The sequence below is a fragment of the Gobio gobio genome, assembly GCF_949357685.1.
Source record: "Gobio gobio genome assembly, chromosome: 2".
In the NCBI taxonomy this organism is placed as follows: domain Eukaryota; kingdom Metazoa; phylum Chordata; class Actinopteri; order Cypriniformes; family Gobionidae; genus Gobio; species Gobio gobio.
In genome coordinates this window covers 71,947,265-71,971,298 of record NC_137098.1, presented here as the reverse complement: position 1 = coordinate 71,971,298, position 24,034 = coordinate 71,947,265, and the positions used below count along the sequence as shown (strand labels likewise).

Sequence of the window (24,034 nt, the reverse complement as noted above, 5' to 3'; positions counted from 1 at the left end):
GTCATCAGGTTCCTGAGGGGAGCTAGGAGACTGAATCCTCCTCGCTCTCCTCTCGTACCCTCTTGGGACCTCGCAGTAGTGTTAACTGCTCTGCAGAGACCTCCCTTTGAGCCTTTGCGGTCGGTCGATATTAAGTTTCTGTCTATGAAGACGGCTCTGCTGACCGCATTGGCCTCAGTCAAGAGGGTCGGGGACCTGCAGGCATTTTCGGTTGACGAAGCGTGCCTGGAGTTCGGGCCGGCTAACTCTCACGTGATCCTGAGACCCCGGCCTGGATATGTGCCCAAGGTTCCCACCACTCCGTTCAAGGACCAGGTGGTGAACCTGCAAGCGCTGCCTTTGGAGGAGGCAGACCCAGCCTTGGCATTGCTCTGTCCAGTACGCGCTCTCCGCGCCTACGTAGACATGACGCAGTGTTTCAGGACCTCAGACCAGCTCTTTGTCTGTTATGGTGGAGAGCGGAAGGGAAGTGCTCTCTCAAAGCAAAGGCTGTCTCACTGGATAGTGGACACCATTGCTTTGGCTTACCAGCAGCAAGGCCGACCATGTCCCCTTGGTGTGAGGGCACACTCCCCCCGGAGTGTGGCTTCCTCTTGGGCTCTAGCGCATGGCGCCTCGCTAGCAGACATCTGCAGAGCTGCAGGCTGGGCGACACCCAACACATTCGCCAGATTCTATAATCTCCGAGTGGAGCCAGTGTCCGACTATGTACTCGCTCCCCCGAGGGGCCGGTAAGGACCAGGTTCAGGTGTCTTCGCTTGCTCGCCACTCCACTCCACGGACTGGATACGTGCGATATTTCCTCAGGTGAGTTCCCCGAGAGCCCTGAGCTCCTCCAGCACTGTCGACGCCGACATCAGTTCAGTCTGCCCTCTCGAGCCCAGACCCTCATGTCCGGCCAGGTGCCCCATGTGCATGGTTCCCTCTGGCGACCCCCACATGTGTATTTCACCGTAAGTCTCCGCAGTGAGCGGGTTTCTTCCCTTGGCGTGTCCCCGCCACCCCTAGGGTTAAAAATCCACCTTCGGCTGGTACCCTAGAGATCTCCCATATGCAACCCTCTCCGGGTCATATGTGTCTCTTAAGTCCTCCCCACGGGTAGGCATCTTGGCATTCCCTCACTGGGATATGCTTCCCAGTGTACCTTGGTAATCCTGTGTTAAGTGGGAGTCCTTCATCCGTACTAGTCTTACGACAGGGTACTCACACTTACGCAGGGCACTGGAAGACAGCTGAGTGGCGGGATTATATTGGGACCCCCATTCGTTAGTCACTAACGTTACGTCGTAGTGACTGAACGAAAGGGAACGTCTCGGTTACGGATGTAACCCTCGTTCCCTGAGGAGGGAACGGAGACGTAACGTCCCCTTGCCACATCAGCTGTGTTGCCTGGAACGCAGGAGTTCAGTCTTGGCTCCTCAAGCAGGTAACATAATGCGATATTGCCTCGTACTTCCTTATATACTCACGCAGTGAGGCGGAGCTACGTATGCAAATTCCGCATGCCCCATGGCATTGGCACGCCATTGGGCGTTTTCTCAAAACTCGAAGTTGATAGGCTTCTAAGCGAAACCCCCATTCGTTAGTCACTAACGTTACGTCTCCGTTCCCTCCTCAGGGAACGAGGGTTACATCCGTAACCGAGACGATTTCTTTGTCTCGTTTTATATTGTATACTTTGTATGTTTGTTCCTTTTTAGATGTCCATGTTGCTTTTGATCTCCACGTTTTGTATTGTTGTTCTTCTTACGTCGCCTTCCTTTAGAAACATTTTGTTCACTTATCTTTTCCCCCATTCATTTTAATGTATGTTTATAATGCTCTTTGTTCTTTTTATTTGGTTATATTGTTTACTTGGAATATTTATATGTATTTTAATATATTTTATATACACTTTTTTTGTCTTATAAATTTATTGTTCTCATTTTATATTGTTTAATTTGTATATTTATTCTTTTCCTTTTTATGTTCACTGTGTATTTTATTCCTTTACATCTCTGTCTTTTAAATGCATTTGTTCATTTTTTTTCCTTTTTGTTTCTTTACCAATTCATTTTAACGTATATTTATGTTCTTTGGACTGTTTATATTTTTACATTTGTTCCTTTACATTTTCATCCCTTTTAAATACATTTAGTTCACTTGTTTTTGTTTCACCATTGTTTTAATGTTCATTTATAATGCTGTTAAGAATGTTTTTTTTTTTTTTATACCTTTTTAATAAATATTTCAGACTTTCTCAAATTGTTTTGTGTGTATTTTTCTTTTGGGAGGGAGAGGGGATTATTTTATATATATATATATATATATATATATATATTATATATATATATATATATTATATATTAATGAGCAAAATCTGCATAGCTGGCCTATAACCAATCAAGTCCCTATGCTACAAAACCTAGCCCACCCTTAGCCTTAGAAGTAACCATTAAAGTCACTTGACTGGGTTTTCAATGCGCCCTGTCCTCCAATAGCAGTCTGGGTTTTGGGAGTGGTTTTAAAAAAAACAACCAATCCAGTTTGAGATGAAGGACCAATAGGGGATGGAAGGCAAAGCTGTTTAGAGGTGTGAAAATGTCTCCTGGGAAAAACTTGATGGGATTATTTGCCATGGCAACAAATGGCTGTAGCATGGGAGTATACGGCCACAACATACATCCGATTTGGTACCATTTCGGATGAATACGGACATATACGGATCCATGGAATTTGACCTATCCGGCCAGTATACTCCTGGATTCTTCCGAATTTCAGCAGTGTATACAGGAGTATCCTGGTCCGGATACACCTTTTTTCATGCAGTGTAATGTGTGTACATGTCTGTAATGCTATCCGATAATGCGACTAAAATAGGTATACTCCACGTTTTAATTCGATTCGTGTATGACTTTACCCGGATTAAGGTCATTAGAAATCGCTGTTTACATGGTAGCGTCTTAATCAGAGTATTGTCTTAATCAGGTTAATATTGGAGTATTGATGTCCATGTAAACGTACTGACTGTAAAATCCAACAGTTGTTCCAACCAACAAAATTTTTTGTCTTAACTTTATTGTAAAAATCTAGTAATCATCCATGTCTTGTTTACTCAGAAAATCCAAGTTAAGATTGATTGGTTTGAGTACCATTTTCTCAAGAAAAAAAAAATGTAGGCGGGGCTATTCTTCATTCTTTCACTCATATCCTCCACTTCTGCAGGTATTCTTCTCTGTTTACATTCACTGATTTCCAAAAGTCATTTTGAATGCTAAATTGTCAACACAACTGAACATTTGAGAGAACATCATTTAAACTGACATAAATTGATGTTGATTTTCCTAAAATGTTTTAGTTTGAAGTCGCCATTGTGGAGATCAGTGTTCCATTTTGTAAAGATTTGAATCAGATCAAATAATAACTCAATGGGGAATTGAATTAAAATGAAAGTTACATATAAATAATTCAGAATTAATGTTTACACCTTAACTTATTCGTCCACCAATATGTAAGAACTTAAAGGGGACTCTGTTAAAGGGAAACAGGTCTATTTAGCTCAAATTAATGAATTAATGAATTCATAGGGAATTTTGAGAGAGTCTATTTTATAGCCGAGCAAATTACTCTTCCAGCGTTCATTTCAACAGGCCGTAAATATCAACTCTGCAGCGGATATTAATATCCAAACAATAGTGAAACACTATTTAACAGCCAGGTAACATAGATCAAGACATTAAATTCGTAAACACATAACAAAAGAACAGTTATGTCAGGTCCAGTAAGTCAAGAACACACATGACAAAAAATGATTTAGACATTTTTATTGAATAAATTGCAATCAGTTGATGAATCTGAATTAAATTTTGTTTTTGGCGGTATGGCTCTGTTCGGGGAGTCCTCTGACCTTTCATGAGCACCATTAAATAGCAGAGAGCAATTTCATCTATGTGAAGCTAGCACAAGGAATGTAGCTACAGTTAATGATACGAGTAAATAAATAGTAAATAGGCAACATGGCTCTATTCTAAATTCCCCTTCATTTCCATGAAATCCAAAACAGGGAACAGCAGCAGCTTCTAGGGGCAATCCTCCTATTTTATAGACTGGAGAGTAGCATAAATCCCCCCAACAGACCATAACCGGGTAATCCTCCCTGGCTCTTCCTTCTAAATCGAAGAGCCAACAGAGGATCCAAAAGAGCGTTTCGAGAGAAGGCAATCTAACTGAATTGAATTGTAAAGATCCAATCGATCTACGTGAAGCTGGCATGATGAATGTAACCAGCTAATGATAGAAGTAATTTATATATTTATATATACAGTGAGGAAAATAAGTATTTGAACGCCCTGCTATTTTGCAAGTTCTCCCACTTAGAAATCATGGAGGGTCTGAAATTGTCATCGTAGGTGCATATCCACTGTGAGAGACATAATCTAAAAAAAAAAAAAAATCCAGAAATCACAATGTATGATTTTTTAACTATTTATTTGTATGATACAGCTGCAAATAAGTATTTGAACACCTGAGAAAATCAATGTTAATATTTGGTACAGTAGCCTTTGTTTGCAATTACAGAGGTCAAACGTTTCCTGTAGTTTTTCACCAGGTTTGCACTGCAGGAGGGATTTTGGCCCACTCCTCCACACAGATCTTCTCTAGATCAGTCAGGTTTCTGGCCTGTCGCTGAGAAACACAGAGTTTGAGCTTCCTCCAAATATTTTCTATTGGGTTTAGGTCTGGAGACTGGCTAGGCCACGCCAGAACCTTGATATGCTTCTTAGAGAGCCACTCCTTGGTTATCCTGGCTGTGTGCTTCGGGTCATTGTCATGTTGGAAGACCCAGCCTCGACCCATCTTCAATGCTCTAACAGAGGGAAGGAGGTTGTTCCCCAAAATCTTGCAATACATGGCCCCGGTCATCCTCTCCTTAATACAGTGCAGTCGCCCTGTCCCATGTGCAGAAAAAACACCCCCAAAGCATGATGCTACCACCCCCATGCTCATCATTCTTCTTCCTCCAAACACTTTTAGTGGAATTATGACCAAAAAGTTATATTTTGGTCTCATCTGACCACATGACTTTCTCCCATGACTCCTCTGGATCATCCAAATGGTCATTGGCAAACTTAAGACGGGCCTTCACATGTGCTGGTTTAAGCAGGGGAACCTTCCATGCCATGCATGATTTCAAACCATGACGTCTTAGTGTATTACCAACAGTAACCTTGGAAACGGTGGTCCCAGCTCTTTTCAGGTCATTGACCAGCTCCTCCCGTGTAGTTCTGGGCTGATTTCTCACCTTTCTTAGGATCACTGAGACCCCACGAGGTGAGGTCTTGTATGGAGCCCCAGTCCGAGGGAGATTGACAGTCATGTTTAGCTTCTTCCATTTTCTAATGATTGCTCCAACAGTGGACCTTTTTTCACCAAGCTGCTTGGCAATTTCCCCGTAGCCCTTTCCAGCCTTGTGGAGGTGTACAATTTTGTCTCTAGTGTCTTTGGACAGCTCTTTGGTCTTGGCCATGTTAGTAGTTGGATTCTTACTGATTGTATGGGGTGGACAGGTGTCTTTATGCAGCTAACGACCTCAAACAGGTGCATCTAATTTAGGATAATAAATGGAGTGGAGGTGGACATTTTAAAGGCAGACTAACAGGTCTTTGAGGGTCAGAATTCTAGCTGATAGACAGGTGTTCAAATACTTATTTGCAGCTGTATCATACAAATAAATAGTTAAAAAATCATATATTGTAATTTCTGGATTTTTTTTTTAGATTATGTCTCTCACAGTGGACATCACAGTGAGGCTTCATTAGATTAGAATTACTGGCCACCGACGTGGAGAGACTCTTTCTTCCTGGGCATAAGTTGCACGTTACATAAACATTCTTACCTTTCACCTCAACGAGGGACAAGTAGCGCTTATACTTCCAGTTTGCAAAAGCTACCTTTGAAGTCGTTGGACTTGCCATCACTGACTGTGCATATGCGTGTGCGTCATAGGTGTGTGTGTGTGTGTGTGTGTGTGTGTGTGTGTGTTTATTCAATTAAAATAAAAAAAATAAAAACATTTCAGGTAGGCTAATTATGTTACCTAAAGAATTTATTTAATTTGCATATCTTAAGTGCAATATATATACACTCACCTAAAGGATTATTAGGAACACCATACTAATACTGTGTTTGACCCCCTTTCGCCTTCAGAACTGCCTTAATTCTACGTGGCATTGATTCAACAAGGTGCTGAAGCATTCTTTAGAAATGTTGGCCCATATTGATAGGATAGCATCTTGCAGTTGATGGAGATTTGTGGGATGTACATCCAGGACACGAAGCTCCCGTTCCACCACATCCCAAAGATGCTCTATTGGGTTGAGATCTGGTGACTGTGGGGGCCATTTTAGTACAGTGAATGATTCGAGCTTTGTGACATGGGGCATTATCCTGCTGGAAGTAGCCATCAGAGGATGGGTACATGGTGGTCATAAAGGGATGGACATGGTCAGAAACAATGCTCAGGTAGGCCGTGGCATTTAAACAATGCCCAATTGGCACAAAGGGGCCTAAAGTGTGCCAAGAAAACATCCCCCACACCATTACACCACCACCACCAGCCTGCACAGTGGTAACAAGGCATGATGGATCCATGTTCTCATTCTGTTTACGCCAAATTCTGACTCTACCATCTGAATGTCTCAACAGAAATCGAGACTCATCAGACCAGCCAACATTTTTCCAGTCTTCAACTGTCCAATTTTGGTGAGCTTGTGCAAATTGTAGCCTCTTTTTCCTATTTGTAGTGGAGATGAGTGGTACCCGGTATGGGTCTTCTGCTGTTATAGCCCATCTGCCTCAAGGTTGTGCGTGTTGTGGCTTCACAAATGCTTTGCTGCATACCTCGGTTGTAACGAGTGGTTATTTCAGTCAAAGTTGCTCTTCTATCAGCTTGAATCAGTTGGCCCATTCTCCTCTGACCTCTAGCATCAACAAGGCATTTTGGCCCACAGGACTGCCGCATACTGGATGTGTTTCCCTTTTCACACCATTCTTTGTAAACCCTAGAAATGACTGTGCATGAAAATCCCAGTAACTGAGCAGATTGTGAAATACTCAGACCGGCCCGTCTGGCACCAACAACCATGCCACGCTCAAAAATGCTTAAATCACCTTTCTTTACCATTCTGACATTCAGTTTGGAGTTCAGGAGATTGTCTTGACCAGGACCACACCCCCAAATGCATTGAAGCAACTGCCATGTGATTGGTTGATTAGATAATTGCATTAATAAGAAATTGAACAGTTGTTCCTAATAATCCTTTATGTGAGTGTATAAATCCAGAGGTTTTGTAGATAAATGTGTAAATGTTTTAAAGTGTCAATTTTTAGGCTGTGTATAATATAAAAGCAAAAAGAACAATACACAAACTTTATATATGATGATAAACTGTTTGCAGATATTCTTTGTCAAGAAGCCCAATTTGATTTTAAGCCAGATTTCAAAACTACCACAAACTCCTTAAAACAATAATCAGGGTAAATTAAATAATTGAATGTAAATGAATATCAGATCAGAGAAGAATTATTACTCACATCATCACTATGCCTCTATTATCATCTTAGCAGTCTGATTCTGAATCAAGAGTTCAATTCAGTGCAATTTTTGAAAATGAATTCATCATTAATCTGCTCTGGGATTTGGCGTTGTGGTCGCAGCTGAGAGTGGAGATGAAGATGAAGGGCTGAATTTGGATCTGTTCCACGCACTCGTGCGGATTATAAAGATTTGGATTACAGCAAAATAATTTAATTGATGTCTTTTGTGGATTTATGTTGTGTTTTGGTGTATTCTATGGATCGATTGTCAGTCGCTTAAAGAAATGTTTTAAAGTGTAGTCTTGTTTATCATTATGTAATCCTCCATATTTGCAGCAGCAGTTTGCAGCAGAAGTCACAAACAGAGCGAAATGTTATTATTTCTTAATAAGTAGATGAGTAAACGTCTCGGTTACGGATGTAACCCTCGTTCCCTGAGGAGGGAACGGAGACGTAACGTTAGTGACTAACGAATGGGGGTGTTTTGATTAGAAGCCTATCATCTTAGAGATCTTAGAAAACGCCCAATGGCGTGCCAATGCCATGGGCATGCAGAATTTGCATACGTAACTCCGCCTCCCGTAACTTTTTAACCCTAGGGGTGGCAGGGACTTGTCAAGGGAAAGACACCTGCTTACTGAGGAGGCTTATGGTGGAAATACACATGTGGGGGTAGCCGGAGGGGAACCATGCACACGGGGCACCTGGCCGGACATGAGGGTCTGGGCTCGCGGGAGGGCAGACACACTGGTGTCGACGTAAAACAGTGCTGGAGGAACTCAGGGCTTTCGGGAAGCTCACCTGAGGAGAATATCGCACTTATCCAGTCCGTGGAGTGGAATGGCGAGCAAGCGAAGACACCTGAGCCTGGCCCATTACCGGCCCCTCAGGGGGGCGAGTATATAGTCGGACACTGGCTCCACTCGGAGATTGTAGAATCTGGCGAATGTGTTAGGTGTCGCCCAGCCTGCAGCTCTGCAGATGTCTGTTAGCGAGGCGCCATGCGCTAAAGCCCAAGAGGAGGCCACACTCCGAGTGGAGTGGGCCCGAACCCCAAGGGGACATGGTCGACCTTGTTGCTGGTAAGCCAAAACATTGGTGTCCACTATCCAGTGAGACAGCCTTTGCTTTGAGAGAGCTCTTCCCTTCCGCTGTCCACCATAACAGACAAAGAGCTGGTCTGAGTTCCTGAAACATTGCGTCCTGTCTACGTAAGCGTGGAGAGTGCGTACTGGACAGAGCAATGCCAAGGCTGGGTCTGCCCCCTCCATGGGCAGCGCTTGCAGGTTCACCACCTGGTCTTTAAACGGAGTGGTGGGAACCTTGGGCACATATCTAGGCCGGGGTCTCAGGAACATGTGAGAGTTAGCCGGCCTGAATTCCAGGCACACTTTGTCAACCGAAAATGCCTGCAGGCCTGCAGGCCAATGCAGTCAGGATCGCTGTCTTCATTGACAAATATTTAAGATCGACTGACTGCAAAGGCTCAAAGGGAGGCCTCTGCAGAGCATCTAAAACTACTGAGAGGTCCCAAGAGGGTACGAGAGGAGAGCGAGGAGGATTTAGTCTCATAGCTCCCCTCATGAACCTGATGACCAGGTCGTGCTGACTTACCTTTTTGTTCTCCAAGAGGTCGTGGTGGGCAGATATTGCGGCCCCGTATACTTTAAGGGTGGAGGGAGACAGCCTTCGCCTGTCCTGACTAGCACATGTTGACCCTTCAGCAATGCCCGGAAGCGGTGCAAGGCAAACTGTACTGCCAGCAACTCGAGGCAATTGACATGCAGAAGGCGCTGGGGTCCTGTCCAGGAGCCCGCGGCTACTTGTCCATTGCATCTGTTGATACCACAACATGCCTGGAAACTTGTTCTAAGGGCACACCGGCCGTAGAAAACTGAGGTTCGACAACGGGGTGAGAGTCTGTAGGCAGGCCCGAGTCACTTGTACCCGGAGCGTGCCAGACTGCCATGCCCATCTCGGGACTCGAACGCGAAGCCAGTGCTGAAGCGGTCTCATATGAAGCAAACCGAGCGGCGTTACCGCAGCTGCAGATGCCATATGCCCCAGGAGCCTCTGAAATAGTTTCAGTGGAACCGCACTCTTGCTCTTGATTTGACGGAGGCAAGTCAGCAGAGACTGCGCGCGCTCGCTCGAAAGCTGCGTGAACATGGCGACCGAGTCGATGTCCATACCAAGAAAAGAGATCCTCTGCGCTGAGCAAAGTTTGCTCTTCTCCCAGTTGACCCGAAGGCCCAGACGGGCTAAGTGTTGGAGCACTAGATCTCTGTGTTCACAAATCTGCGCTCGAGAGTGGCCCAGTAAAAGCCAGTCGTCGAGGTAGTTCAGGATGCGAACCCCGTGCTGCCTGAGTGGCGCAAGGGCTGCCTCGACAATCTTCGTGAAGACGCGAGGGGACAGAGATAGCCCGAATGGGAGGACCGCCCCTCGAAAGCAAACCATAGGAACGGTCTGTGTCGAGGAAGGATGGAGACATGGAAGTAGGCGTCCTTCAGGTCAATCGCTGCAAACCAATCGTCCGGATGAACGAATTCGAAAAGGCGTTTCGCAGTCAACATCTTGAACAGAAGCCTGTGAAGGGGGGAGGAGCCTGCGCGAACTGAATCGCGTAGCCGAGCCTGATGGTCCTCATGACCCAGCAGGACAGTCCCGGAAGTTGAAGCCAGGCTCCCAAGAACTGCATCAGCGGGGTCATTCGGACCACAGACGTACCCAGGGTGGGGCAGTGAGGCAGCGTTACCGGCACGGACATGGGAAGCATTTGGGCGTCCCGGTGTGGGGGCATGGTTAACGGCTGCGTACTGACAGAGACCAGGGAAGGACGTGCGTTCCACTGGGGTCTGCTCTGAGAGGAGGCTGGCGACAGAGAGGGATGCGAGTGGCGGGACCCGGGGGTGGCGCGCACTGTCATCACCGTTCTCTGGGTGCTCAGGGATGGGATTGTCGGTTCTTTCTTTAACCACATTAGGGTACTGCTGACCCGGGGGCCAGCAGCTGAACAAAAGATTCTCCCCCGGCCCTCCACCGGGTGAAGGAGTGGCCCTGCTGCCATCTCCTGGAAAGAACTGCCCATCCCTGAGCTGTCCGCATCAGGAGCGCCGCTTGGCCTGGCATTTTTTCGCGGGCTGCGGGGCTGGAGCGGACTGGGATGCCTTCCTGCGGGTTACCTCTGCGCGGCCCGGGTGGAGGCTGCTGCTTGGGTGGCGCAGAGGTTGAGGGAACCGTGGGAGAGCGCCCTCGGCGGTGAGCAGGCTGAGGCCACTGCGCGGGCAGCTGGGTGGAGGCAGCAGCGGACTGCCGGGGCAGTATGTGTTTTATTGCCTCAGTCTGCTTCTGGGCGGCTGAGAACTGTTGGGCGAAGCTCTCAACCGTACCACCGAATAGCCCATCCTGGGATATGGGAGCGTTGAGGAAACATGTTCGCTCGCCGTACCGCATATCGGCCAGGGTGAGCCATAGGTGTCTCTCCTGGACCACATTTGTGGACATCACCTGACCCAGGGAGCGTGCGGTCACCTTCGTCGCCCGGAGAGCGAGGTTGGTGGCGGCACGCAACATCTCTGAGTCCTGGATCAGGCCCTCGTGCAGGTCACACAGCAACTTGGCCTGGTAGGCCTGAAGAGTTGCCATGGCGGACAGAGAAGCGGCGGCCTGCAGAGAAGCGGCGGCCTGCCCCGCAGCTCTATAGGTCTTCGCCACCAGAGATGACGAAAACCTACAGGCCTTGGAGGGGTGCTTTGGATTGCCGCGCCAAGTCGAAGCACTCTGCAGACACAGTTGCATCGCAACAGAGCGTTCGACTGGGGGGACCCCAGTGTACGCTTTAGCCACAGCTCCATCGAGGGCGGAGAAGGCGGAGGAGTTCGGCGAACGGTTGCGGGAAGACAACGGATTCTTCCAGGGGAAAGAAAGGAATTGGAGGGGTGGCCGGACAGGTGTCTGGATGTGCCACCCCCAAAAACCAATCATCCAACCGCGAACGCTCAGGTCAGGGCGGAGGGTTCCACTCCAACCCAAGCGTCGCTTCTGCCCGAGAGAGCATGGCTGTCAATTCTGGGTCCTACTCGGGCAATGCTGGCACACCCGAAGGCGGCAGCACAGCTGAATCATCATCCTCAGATGACTCCAGCCCACCTTGTGGTGCGGCGATAGAGGGGGGTGTGGGCCGAGGCATGAGCGTCGGAGCTTGATTCCACACTGTCACCCTCAGGTCACCCTGGCCACCAGCCAAAGTGCCGCCTCTCGTGGAGACCGCAGATTGGGTGTGGCAGAGGGGACTCTCGCTCCGGCATCAGCAAGGAGCTCACGGAGTCTCGACCGTAACACCGAGATGATCATGTTCCCGCAGTGGGAACATGAATCATCCACGATCGATGCCTGAGCATGCTGAAAGCCTAAACACATCACGCAGCGCTCGTGCCCATCAGAGGGCGAGAGAAATCGACCGCACCCAGAAGTCCACGGGCGAGACATCCTGAAAAGGACGTGCCACGTGTGAGCTCTTTTTGTGAGAGGAAGCCTCGCAGTCGATGCCAAAGCGCCCAGGGAAACATACACCAGCTGGAAGCAGACCACTGCACAGATCAGCAGGCAGGAAGTATGTGATCACTGGAACGCGCCGTCACACCAACACCGACTGGAAAGCTACTCGTCTCGAAGAAGCTGACAGAGTCTCAGAAGGCTTGTGAGGAGTGAAGAGGTAGGTACTCTTGGCTCCGAAGCAGAAACGTAATTCGATATTGCCACGTACTTCCTTTTATACTCACGCGGTGAGGCGGAATTACGTATGCAAATTCCACATGTCCATGGCATTGACACACCATTGGGCATTTTCTAAGATCTCGAAGATGATAGGCTTCTAAGCGAAACCCCCATTCGTTAGTCACTAACGTTACGTCGTAGTGACTGAACGAAAGGGAACTGTGTTTAATAAATGTGACTAAAAACGTTATTGATATGACAATTGAATCAAAACATTAATTCCACAATAATCAGACCCTCCAGTTTTTTTGCGATTCTGCGATCGCTGAATACAGCGTAAAATCAACAAAATGTCGCATTTGTTTGAGATCCTGCAAAATTCATAATTTCACTGCAAAATAAATCACAAAAAAAATATTTTAATGACAAATATAAATTATATTATCTAATTGATCTCTCTCTAATTTATTTAAAGCTTTAATGCATTGTTTTCATGAGCTTACAGACGTTGTGCTTGCACAGTATGTGAAGAAAGAAACAAGAAAACTAGGAGAATGCTCAGAAATGCAGTGTAACACTTAAACAAGACTTCGCGGTGAGTGAATGAATGAGCATGGTATAAATAGACTGAGACTAACAGGATGATGAGACACAGATGAATGCAATCAGTGAATGAGGTACAGGTGAATGTGATCAGTGATAAGTGATGATGAGTCCGGGCAGTGAGTTATGGGAAATGGAGCTAGTGAGTGATAATAGTCTAATGTGGAGTGCCCTCTGGTGGCTCTCAAGGGCACTCCAGCTGGTGACCGTTACAATATTAATAATGTCATATTAATGTCATATTAACTATATTAATAATGTCACATTAATAGAACATTAACTATATTAATAATGTCACATTAATAGAACATTAACTCTATTAATAATGTCACATTAATAGAACATTAACTCTATTAATAATGTCACATTATTAGAACATTGACTATATTAATAATGTCACATTATTAGAACATTAACTCTATTAATAATGTCACATTAATAGAACATTAACTATATTAATAATGTCACATTAATAGAACATGAACTCTATTAATAATGTCACATTATTAGAACATTAACTCTATTAATAATGTCACATTATTAGAACATTGACTATATTAATAATGTCACATTAATAGAACATTAACTATATTAATAATGTCACATTATTAGAACATTAACTATATTAATAATGTCACATTAATAGAACATTAACTATATTAATAATGTCACATTAATAGAACATTAACTATATTAATAATGTCACATTAATAGAACATTAACTATATCAATAATGTCACATTAATAGAACATTAACTCTATTAATAATGTCACATTAATAGAACATTAACTCTATTAATAATGTCACATTAATAGAACATTAACTCTATTAATAATGTCACATTAATAGAACATTGACTATATTATTAATAGAACATTAACTCTATTAATAATATCACATTAATAGAACATTAACTCTATTAATAATGTCACATTAATAGAACATTAACTCTATTAATAATGTCACATTAATAGAACATTAACTATATTAATAATGTCACATTAATAGAACATTAACTATATTAATAATGTCACATTAATAGAACATTGACTATATTAATAATGTCACATTAATAGAACATTAACTCTATTAATAATGTCACATTAATAGAACATTAACTATATTATTAATGCCACATTAATAGAACATTAACTCTATTAATAATGTCACATTAATAGAACATTAACTCTATTAATAATGTCACATTAATAGAACATTAACTATATTAATAATGTCAAATTAATAGAACATTAACTATATTAATAATGTCACATTAATAGAACATTAACTATATTAATAATGTCACATTAATAGAACATTAACTATATTAATAATGTCACATTAATAGAACATTAACTATATTATTAATGCCACATTAATAGAACATTAACTCTATTAATAATGTCACATTAATAGAACATTAACTCTATTAATAATGTCAAATTATTAGAACATTAACTATATTAATAATGTCACATTAATAGAACATTAACTATATTAATAATGTCAAATTATTAGAACATTAACTATATTAATAATGTCACATTAATAGAACATTAACTATATTAATAATATCACATTAATAGAACATTAGCTATATTAATAATGTCAAATTAATAGAACATTAACTATATTAATAATGTCACATTAATAGAACATTAACTATATTAATAATGTCACATTAATAGAACATTAACTCTATTAATAATGTCACATTAATAGAACATTAACTATATTAATAATGTCAAATTAATAGAACATTAACTATATTAATAATGTCACATTAATAGAACATTAACTATATTAATAATGTCACATTAATAGAACATTAACTATATTAATAATGTCACATTAATAGAACATTAACTATATTATTAATGCCACATTAATAGAACATTAACTCTATTAATAATGTCACATTAATAGAACATTAACTCTATTAATAATGTCACATTAATAGAACATTAACTATATTAATAATGTCACATTAATAGAACATTAACTCTATTAATAATGTCACATTAATAGAACATTAACTATATTAATAATGTCACATTAATAGAACATTAACTATATTAATAATGTCACATTAATAGAACATTAACTATATTAATAATGCTATATGAACCAGTGAAACAGGTCATTACATGATTATGGTGTCATCATCAAAACTGAATTGTCATTACCGAGTCGTCATAATTTATTTTGCCATAACAAATGCGCTTTATAAAGACAAAGTTGCAGCAGCAAAAAATGTCAATAATCACTTCATTATCTCATTCACTTCTAAAGTCTTTAAATGACACGTGTTTCTGATGCTCCACCGCTGCTCTTATTCACATCCAAACCATAAATCAGTGTAAGAATAATGAACAAACTGACTCTGAATCTGTTTCCATGTGTTTTTCTTCAAGTGAGCACAGGACTCGTCTTTGTAAATCAGACGATGAACTGGAGAGAAGCTCAGAGTTACTGCAGACAGAATCACATTGATCTGGTCAGTGTGAGGAAACAGAATGAGAATCAACAGATTCAGAAGTTCATCAATGATAATAAGTTATCTGAATCACAAGTCTGGATCGGCCTGTTCAGAGACTCATGGCAGTGGTCAGATCAGAGTGACTCCTCATTCAGAGACTGGATATCTGGTCAACCTGATAATTATGGAGGTGTTGAAAACTGTGCAGTGACTGAATGGGGGGATCAGAGACAATGGAATGACATCTCTTGCGACAGCCAATTTCCTTTTGTGTGTCATGAAGGTAAGCAGATCCTCTCAAAACACACACAGTCCATCATCAGCTCCAGATATCTTAAAGTTCAAGCTACATGTCTGACATGACAGATTCCTCCACAGTGTTTGTTCTGCATGTTGTTTTTGATCAGTCTCTCTCTAGTTCCCTTTCGTTCAGTCACTACGACGTACGTTAGTGACTAACGAATGGGGGTTTCGCTTAGAAGCCAATCATCTTCTTCGTATTCAACAGCGCCCAATGGCAGTGCCAATGCCATGGGCATGCGGAATTTGCATGCGTAACTCCGCCCCACCTCGTGGGTATATCAGGAAGTACGCTGGCAACATCGCATTATGTTTCTGCTTTGGAGCCAAGAGGATCTCTTCACTCCTACAAGCCTGATCTGAGTCTTCGACAGCTTTTCGAGACGAGCAGCTTTCCAGAGGCGTTGGTGTTACGGCGCGTTCCAGTGATCATCATACTGCCTGCCTGCTGATCTGCGCAGTGGTCCGCTAGACAGCTGGTGTGTGGTCCCTGGGCGCTTCGGCGTTCTCTGCGAGGCTTTCCTCTCATAAAAGAGCTTACACGTGACGCGTCCTTTTCAGGATGTCTCGTCCGTGTACTTCTGGGTGTGGTCGGTTGCTTTCCTCCTCTGATGGGCACGAACACTGTCTGGTATGTTTGGGCTTTCAGCATGCTCAGACAGCGTTCGTGGATGAGTCATGTTCTCACTGCGGGAACATGACCATCGCAGTGTTGCGGTCAAGACTCCATGACCTTCGTACTGAAGTGAGAGTCCCCTCTACCACACCCCGATCTACTGAGTCCCAGAGGCCCAGTACTTCGGCTGGTGGTCAGGGTGACTTGACGGTTACGGTGTGGAACAAAGCCCCGACGCTCATGCCTCGGGCCACACCCCCGTCTTGCCCATTGCAACCCGCGAGCGTTCAGATGCAGATCGCGGGGCCGGCTCCGGCCCCCCCGCGCATCTCGTTTGGCGCTCCGGAGGAGGATGCGATGTCGATCACCGCATCACAAGGTGGGCTCGAGTCCTCTGGAGATGATGACTCGGCTGTGCTGCCGCCCTCGGGCGTGCCAGCATTGCCCGAGTCAGATCCAGAGCTGACAGCCATGTTGTCTCGGGCAGCCGCGAGTTTAGGGATCGAGTGGAACCCTCCACCCTGTCCCGAACGCTCAAGGCTCGACGATTGGTTTTTGGGGGCTCGCGCTGACACCCGTCAGTCCCTGCCCTCAAAACCTTTCTTTCCCGAGCTGCATGAGGAACTCACGCGGTCCTGGAAGTCCCCGTTGTCTTCCCGCGACCATTCGGTGGCTTCCTCCGCCTTCTCCGTCCTCGATGGGGCGGCAGCTAAAGGGTACACTGGGATCCCTCCAGTTGAACGTTCTGTTGCGATGCAACTGTGTCCTCAGAGCGCTTCAACCTGGCGTGGTGATCCTAAGCACCCCTCCAAAGCCTGTCGGTTCACATCAACCTTGGTGTCGAAATCGCACAGAGCCGCGGGGCAGGCTGCCGCTTCGCTGCATGCCATGGCGATCCTCCAGGTCTACCAGGCCAGGATCCTCAAGGACATGCACGAGGGTGGAGTTGATCCGGGGCTCTTAAATGAGCTGCGTGCCGCCACCGACCTCGCTCTCCGGGCGACGAAGGTGACCGCACGCTCCCTGGGTCAAGTGATGTCCACAAATGTGGTCCAGGAGCGTCACCTGTGGCTGAACCTGGCCGATATGCGGGACACCGAGCGAACCCGGTTCCTCGATGCCCCCATATCCCAGGCCGGCCTCTTCGGCGGGGCGGTTGAGGACTTCGCCCAACAGTTCTCAATCGCCCAGAAGCAGACTGAGGCTATCAAACATGTACTGCCCCGGCGGCCAGCTGCTGCCTCCACCCAGCCGCCGGCACAGTCGCCTCAGTCTGCTCCACGCCGAGGACGCCCTCCTAAGGCTCCCGCCCCTCCCACCCGGTCCAAGCAGCAGCCTTCACCCGGGCCGGGTCGCGGAGGAAGCCGTAGGAAGGCGTCCAAGTCCCCTCAGGCCGCCCCGCGCCCCGCTAAACGCCAGGCCAAGCGGCGCTCCTGAGACGGACGGCTCAGGGATGGGAAATTCTTTCGAGGAGATGGTAGCAGGACCACTCCTTCCCCCGGTGGAGGGCCGGGGGAGAATCCTTTGTTCAGCTGCTGGCCCCCGGGTCAGCAGCACCCTATGTTGGTCAAAGAAAGAATTAACACTCCCATCCCTGAGCCCACAGAGTCCGGTGATGACGGTGCGCGCCACCCACGGGTCCCGCCACTCGCATCCCACTCTGTCGCCAGCCTCCTGGCAGAGCAGACTCCAGTGGAACGTGCGTCCTTCCCTGGTCTCCTCTGTCAGGACGCAGCTGTCAACCGTGCCCCCGCACCGGGACGCCCCACAGCCTCCCATGTCCGGGCCGGTGACGCTGCATCGCTGCAAGCCCACACCAGGTACGTCTGTACACCGTATGACCCCGCTGGTGCAGTTTCTGGATGTCTGGCTTCAGCTTCCAGGGCTGTCCCGCTGGGTCGAGCGGACCGGCAGGCGCGGCTACGCGATTCAGTTCGCGCAGGTTCCTCCCTGCTTCCGGGGAGTCCGTTCCACCATGATCGGGGCCAACGCCCCCGTCATGCGAGCGGAGATTGCCACCCTACTGGCGAAGGGTGCGATCGAACCTGTCCCTCCAGCCGAGATGAATTGCGGGTTTTACAGCCCGTACTTCATTGTACCCTAAAAGACCGGTGGACTACGGCCAATCCTGGACCTGCGCGTCTTGAACCGTTACCTTCACCGGTTTCCGTTCAAGATGTTGACAGCGAAACGCCTTTTCGAATGCGTTCGTCCACACGATTGGTTTGCAGCGATCGACCTGAAGGACGCCTACTTCCATGTCTCCATTTTGCCTCGACACAGACCGTTCCTACGGTTTGCTTTCGAGGGGCGGGCATATCAGTACGCAGTTCTACCATTCGGGCTATCTCTGTCCCCTCGCGTCTTTACGAAGATTGCCGAGGCAGCCCTTGCGCCCCTTCGGCAGCACGGGGTTCGCATCCTGAACTACCTCGACGACTGGCTCATACTGGGTCACTCTCGAGAGCAGGTTTGCGGACACAGAGATTTGGTGCTCCATCACCTAGCCCGTCTGGGCCTTCGGGTCAACTGGGAGAAGAGCAAACTTTGCCCCGCGCAGAGGATCTCTTTTCTCGGTATGGATATCGACTCGGTCGCCATGTGCGCGCAGCTTTCGAGCGAGCGCGCGCAGTCTCTGCTGACTTCCCTTCGACAACTCGAGGGCAAGAGTGCGGTTCCACTGAAACACTTTCAGAGGCTCCTGGGGCATATGGCATCTGCAGCCTCGGTAACGCCGCTCGGATTGCTTCATATGAGACCGCTTCAGCACTGGCGACGCGATCGAGTCCCGAGATGGGCATGGCGGTCTGGCACGCTCTGGGTACAAGTGACTCGGGCCTGCTTACAGACACTCACCCCGTGGTCGAACCTCAGTTTTCTACGGACCGGAGTGTCCTTAGAACGAGCTTCCAGGCATGTTGTTGTGACAACAGATGCATCATCCACGGGCTGGGGTGCCATGTGCAATGGACAAGCAGCCGCGGGCTCCTGGACAGGACCCCAGCGCCTTCTGCATGTCAATTGCCTCGAGTTACTGGCAGTACGGTTCGCCCTGCACCGCTTCCGAGCGTTGCTGAGGGGTCAACATGTGCTAGTCAGGACAGACAACACGGCCGTAGTAGCGTACATCAACCACCAGGGCGGTCTACGCTCCCACCGTATGTCTCAACTCGCCCGTCATCTCGTTTTGTGGAGTCAGAAGCGCCTGAGGTCCCTTCGTGCTGTCCACATCCCTGGAGACCTGAACTGTGCAGCCGACGAGCTCTCACGGTTTCAGCCTCTCCCCGGAGAGTGGAGACTCCACCCCCAGACGATCCAGCTGATATGGGAACGGTTCGGCGACGCACAGGTAGATCTGTTTGCCTCCCAGGACTCTTCCCATTGCTCCCTGTATTATTCCCTGACCGAGGGCACCCTCGGCACGGATGCACTGGCGCACAGCTGGCCGTCAGGGCTACGCAAGTATGCGTTTCCCCCAGTGAGCCTTCTTGCACGGGTACTGTGCAAGATCAGGGAGGACAAGGAGCAGGTCATTTTGGTCGCCCCGCTTTGGCACGGCCAGACCTGGTTCCCAGAACTCTTACTCCTTGCGACAGCCCCTCCCTGGCCTATTCCTCTGAGACCGGACCTCCTTACTCAGAGACGGGGCACCTTTTGGCACCCGCGTCCAGCATTCTGGAAGCTCCACGTGTGGCTTCTGGACGGGACACGGTAGGTTTGAGTAGCCTTCCACCTGCGGTGGTCGCTACCATCACTTCCGCTAGAGCTGAGTCTACACGACGTCTCTTTGCGTTGAAGTGGAACCTCTTCGTCACATGGTGCTCTTCCCGCCAAGAAGACCCCTGGAAATGCCCGATCGGGTCCGTGCTATCGTTTCTCCAGGAGGGGGTGGAGCGAAGGCTGTCTCCCTCCACCCTTAAAGTGTACGTGGCCGCAATATCTGCCTACCACGATCTCCTGGGAGACAAAAAGGTAAGTCAGCACGACCTGATCATCAGGTTCCTGAGGGGGGCGAGAAGACTGAATCCTCCTCGCTCTCCTCTCGTTCCCTCTTGGGACCTCTCAGTAGTCTTAAGTGCTCTGCAGAGGCCTCCCTTTGAGCCTTTGCGGTCGGCCGAGATTAAGTTCTTGTCTATGAAGACGGCTCTGCTGACCGCATTGGCCTCGCTTAAGAGGGTCGGGGACCTGCAAGCATTTTCGGTTGACGAAGCGTGCCTTGAGTTCGGGCCGGCTAACTCTCACGTGATCCTGAGACCCCGGCCCGGATATGTGCCCAAGGTTCCTACCACTCCGTTCCGAGATCAGGTGGTGAACCTGCAAGCGCTGCCTTTGGAGGAGGCAGACCCAGCCTTGGCATTGCTCTGTCCAGTACGCGCTCTCCGCGCCTACGTAGACATGACGCAGTGTTTCAGGACCTCAGACCAGCTCTTTGTCTGTTATGGTGGAGAGCGGAAGGGAAGCGCTCTCTCAAAGCAGAGGTTGTCTCACTGGATAGTGGACACCATTGTTTTGGCATACCAGCAGCAAGCCCGACCATGTCCCCTTGGTGTGAGGGCACACTCCACCCGGAGTGTGGCCTCCTCTTGGGCTCTAGCGCATGGCGCCTAGCTAACAGACATCTGCAGAGCTGCAGGCTGGGCGACACCCAACACATTCGCCAGATTCTACAATCTCCGAGTGGAGCCAGTGTCCGACTATGTACTCGCCCCTACGGGTGGCCGGTAATGGGCCAGGCTCAGGTGTCTTCGCTTGCTCGCCATTCCACTCCAAGGACTGGATACGTGCGATATTTTCCTCAGGTGAGCTCCCCGAGAGCCCTGAGCTCCTCCAGCACTGCTTACGCCGACATCAGTTCAGTCTGCCCTTTCGAGCCCAGACCCTCATGTCCGGCCAGGTGCTCCGTGTGCATGGTTCCCCTCCGGCGACCCCCACACGAGTATTCCCACCGTAAGCCTCCTCAGTGAGCAGGTGTCTTTCCCTTGACAAGTCCCTGCCACCCCTAGGGTTAAAAATCCACCTTCGGCTGGAACCCTAGAGATCTTCCATATGCAGCCCTCAGCGGGTCATATGTGTATTCTCTAAGTCCTCCCTACGGTAGGCATCTTGGCATTCCCTCACTGGGATATGCTTCCCAGTGTACCTTGGTAATCCTGTGTTAAGTGGGAGTCCTACGGCCTTAAGTGGCGGGTCTCACACTTACGCAGGGCACTGGATGACAGCCGAGTGGCGTTGTTGAATAGGATCCCCCATTCGTTAGTCACTAACGTACGTCGTAGTGACTGAACGAAAGGGAACGTCTCGGTTACGTATGTAACCCTCGTTCCCTGAGGAGGGAACGGAGACGTACGTTTCCTTTGCCACGTCAGCTGTGCTGCCTGGAACGCGGAGTTCAGTCTTGGCTCCTGCAGCAGTAACATAATGCGATGTTGCCAGCGTACTTCCTGATATACCCACGAGGTGGGGCGGAGTTACGCATGCAAATTCCGCATGCCCATGGCATTGGCACTGCCATTGGGCGCTGTTGAATACGAAGAAGATGATTGGCTTCTAAGCGAAACCCCCATTCCTCAGGGAACGAGGGTTACATACGTAACCGAGACGTTTTTGCTTGTGGTTTGTTTTGTGTCCAGATAAACTGATTCTGATCAAAGAGAACCGGACGTGGTCTGAAGCTCTGAGATACTGCAGACAGAATCATATGGATCTGGTCTCGGTTCATTCAGTCGAGATGCAGCGTCGTGTGATGAATGTGGTTAAAGGGGCGTCTACTGCGGAGGTGTGGTTGGGTTTACGTCACTCCTGCACTGTGGGACTCTGGTTCTGGGTGAGCGGAGAGACCGTGTGCTATCAGAACTGGGATAAAGATGATTCAGATCAATGTGAGTCTGCAGTGAGATCTGGAGCAGTTCAGTCTGGAGGAGATCAGCGCTGGATCAGCCGTCCTGAAAACCACACACTCAACTTCATCTGCAGCAATTATGAGTGAAGGATATGTTTGTGTTGCTCTTTCATTACTGGCATATCTTAACACTTTTTCTACAGTTTTTACTGTTTTCATCAGATAATGTGCTTGTATCAGTACAAAGAAATTAATTTCTGTAATGTAAGAGTATAAAATACTAATATGCACTTTATATATATATATGTTTTAAAGACCCCATGAAATCAAAATGAGTTTTCATCTGTGGCTTTTAGTCGTTCTCTTCTGGAAAAAAACACTCATTATATTCAACACAGACTGTTCAATCAAACGCTCTACAACACCTGCAACTCTTTATGAAAGGGTTGAGTCATTATCACAGGGATATTTTGCTTGCTTTGTTCTCTTTTACTCATTTGCTAGAAGGAAATACCAAACAAAAAACAAACTATTGTCCCTTTTATAATCTCAGAAAATAGCCCCAATAATGAAAGTCCATGAATAGACTCACTGGCCTCAACACATCAGTCCCTTAGTCCATAGAAATAAAAAACAAAAAATAATACTCATCAATCTGATGCCCCCTAAAGTCCAAATGGAAAAATCAAGTGTCCCCAAAAAGAAGAAAAAATGTGTTTTCCAGAGTAGAGCGTGAACCAATAAAACAGCTCAAAAGTCTAATACACCATGACTCTGATTGATTTTCAGAGATCATTTTTGGACCGATGCTCTGGAGTTAAGGTAGCAAACACCTCTCCACACACACACACACACACACACACACACACACACACACACACACACACACACACACACACACACACACACACACACACACACACACACACACACACACACACACACACACACACACACACATCCCCGTTCAAAATGGCCACCTTCTCTTCTCATGGGCTGGCCCATCATAATAAAAGTCCTTTGAAACCAACAAATGTCCCCCAAATTCCCCCTCAAACAAAATCATACATGCACACATGCGGATAAAACAATAAACATTTAGGAATGGCACATACACACATTCATTGACTTTTCTTGTTAAACTCTTTATCCTTAGTGAGCATCCTGCAGGCTTTCAGTACTTACAGTCAACTACTCCTGGTTCAAGGATGTGGTTTAAAGCATGTCTTAAATGGCTATTAAAAAGCAAAGCACAAGCCACGGCTGTGTTTCTCTAAAGCATCGTGAGCTAAGTTGATGTTGGTGGCAATGGTCTACGATGCTTTTGGAAACGCAGCCGTTGATTTCATGGGATCTTGGTATTCTGGTGGTGTGGCTTCTTTCTTCTCACTGCTGTACTAGTCATATCTTTACAAATTACATGTGTAGAAAATGATTGTGAGCATCTATATGTGTCTCAGTGAAATGAAATATGGTTTATTTTTAAAGATAATCTAAAAGTTGAGTATAAAGTATCTTGCAACCTGTAATTCAAAAGAGGGCAACACCAGCTCAAATAAACGTATTTACCAACAGCATTCTTGTGTTGTGACGTTTTTTAAAACACACACATATATATAACAGAAAATGATGTAAACGGTCTTTCAACTCAATAGTTTTCTACACAGTAAAGTTCTCCGTGTTAAATGAACACTAACAGTCTGTAGATTGGACCCATATAGACACTGAGTAAAGTAACAGCAGTTTAAAGTTTGACTTTATTTCTGTTATTGAGAATTAATAGAGGTTTAGATGTTCATGTTTTATTGAATGTTTCATTTGAAGTCATTATTATGGAGATTAGTGTTTGCTTTAGTTGGACTTTTGAACTAAATTTTATTTGTTTTGTTTGATTTTATGGCA

At 46.6% G+C, this 24,034-nt stretch overlaps 1 protein-coding gene across 1 annotated transcript in view; it reads left to right on the top strand.

Annotated features, from left to right (window-relative positions):
* The window catches only part of LOC307120817 (C-type mannose receptor 2-like), a 44,586-nt gene extending 20,879 nt beyond the window's left edge, over positions 1 to 23,707 (top strand). The window contains exons 4-5 of the mRNA XM_079807992.1: positions 15,313 to 15,660; positions 21,924 to 23,707. Coding sequence (XP_079664118.1) covers positions 15,313 to 15,660; positions 21,924 to 22,279 — 704 coding nt within the window. The 3' untranslated portion in view covers positions 22,280 to 23,707. The remainder of the gene's footprint in view (positions 1 to 15,312; positions 15,661 to 21,923) is intronic.
* The last annotated feature ends 327 nt before the right edge of the window (positions 23,708 to 24,034 follow it).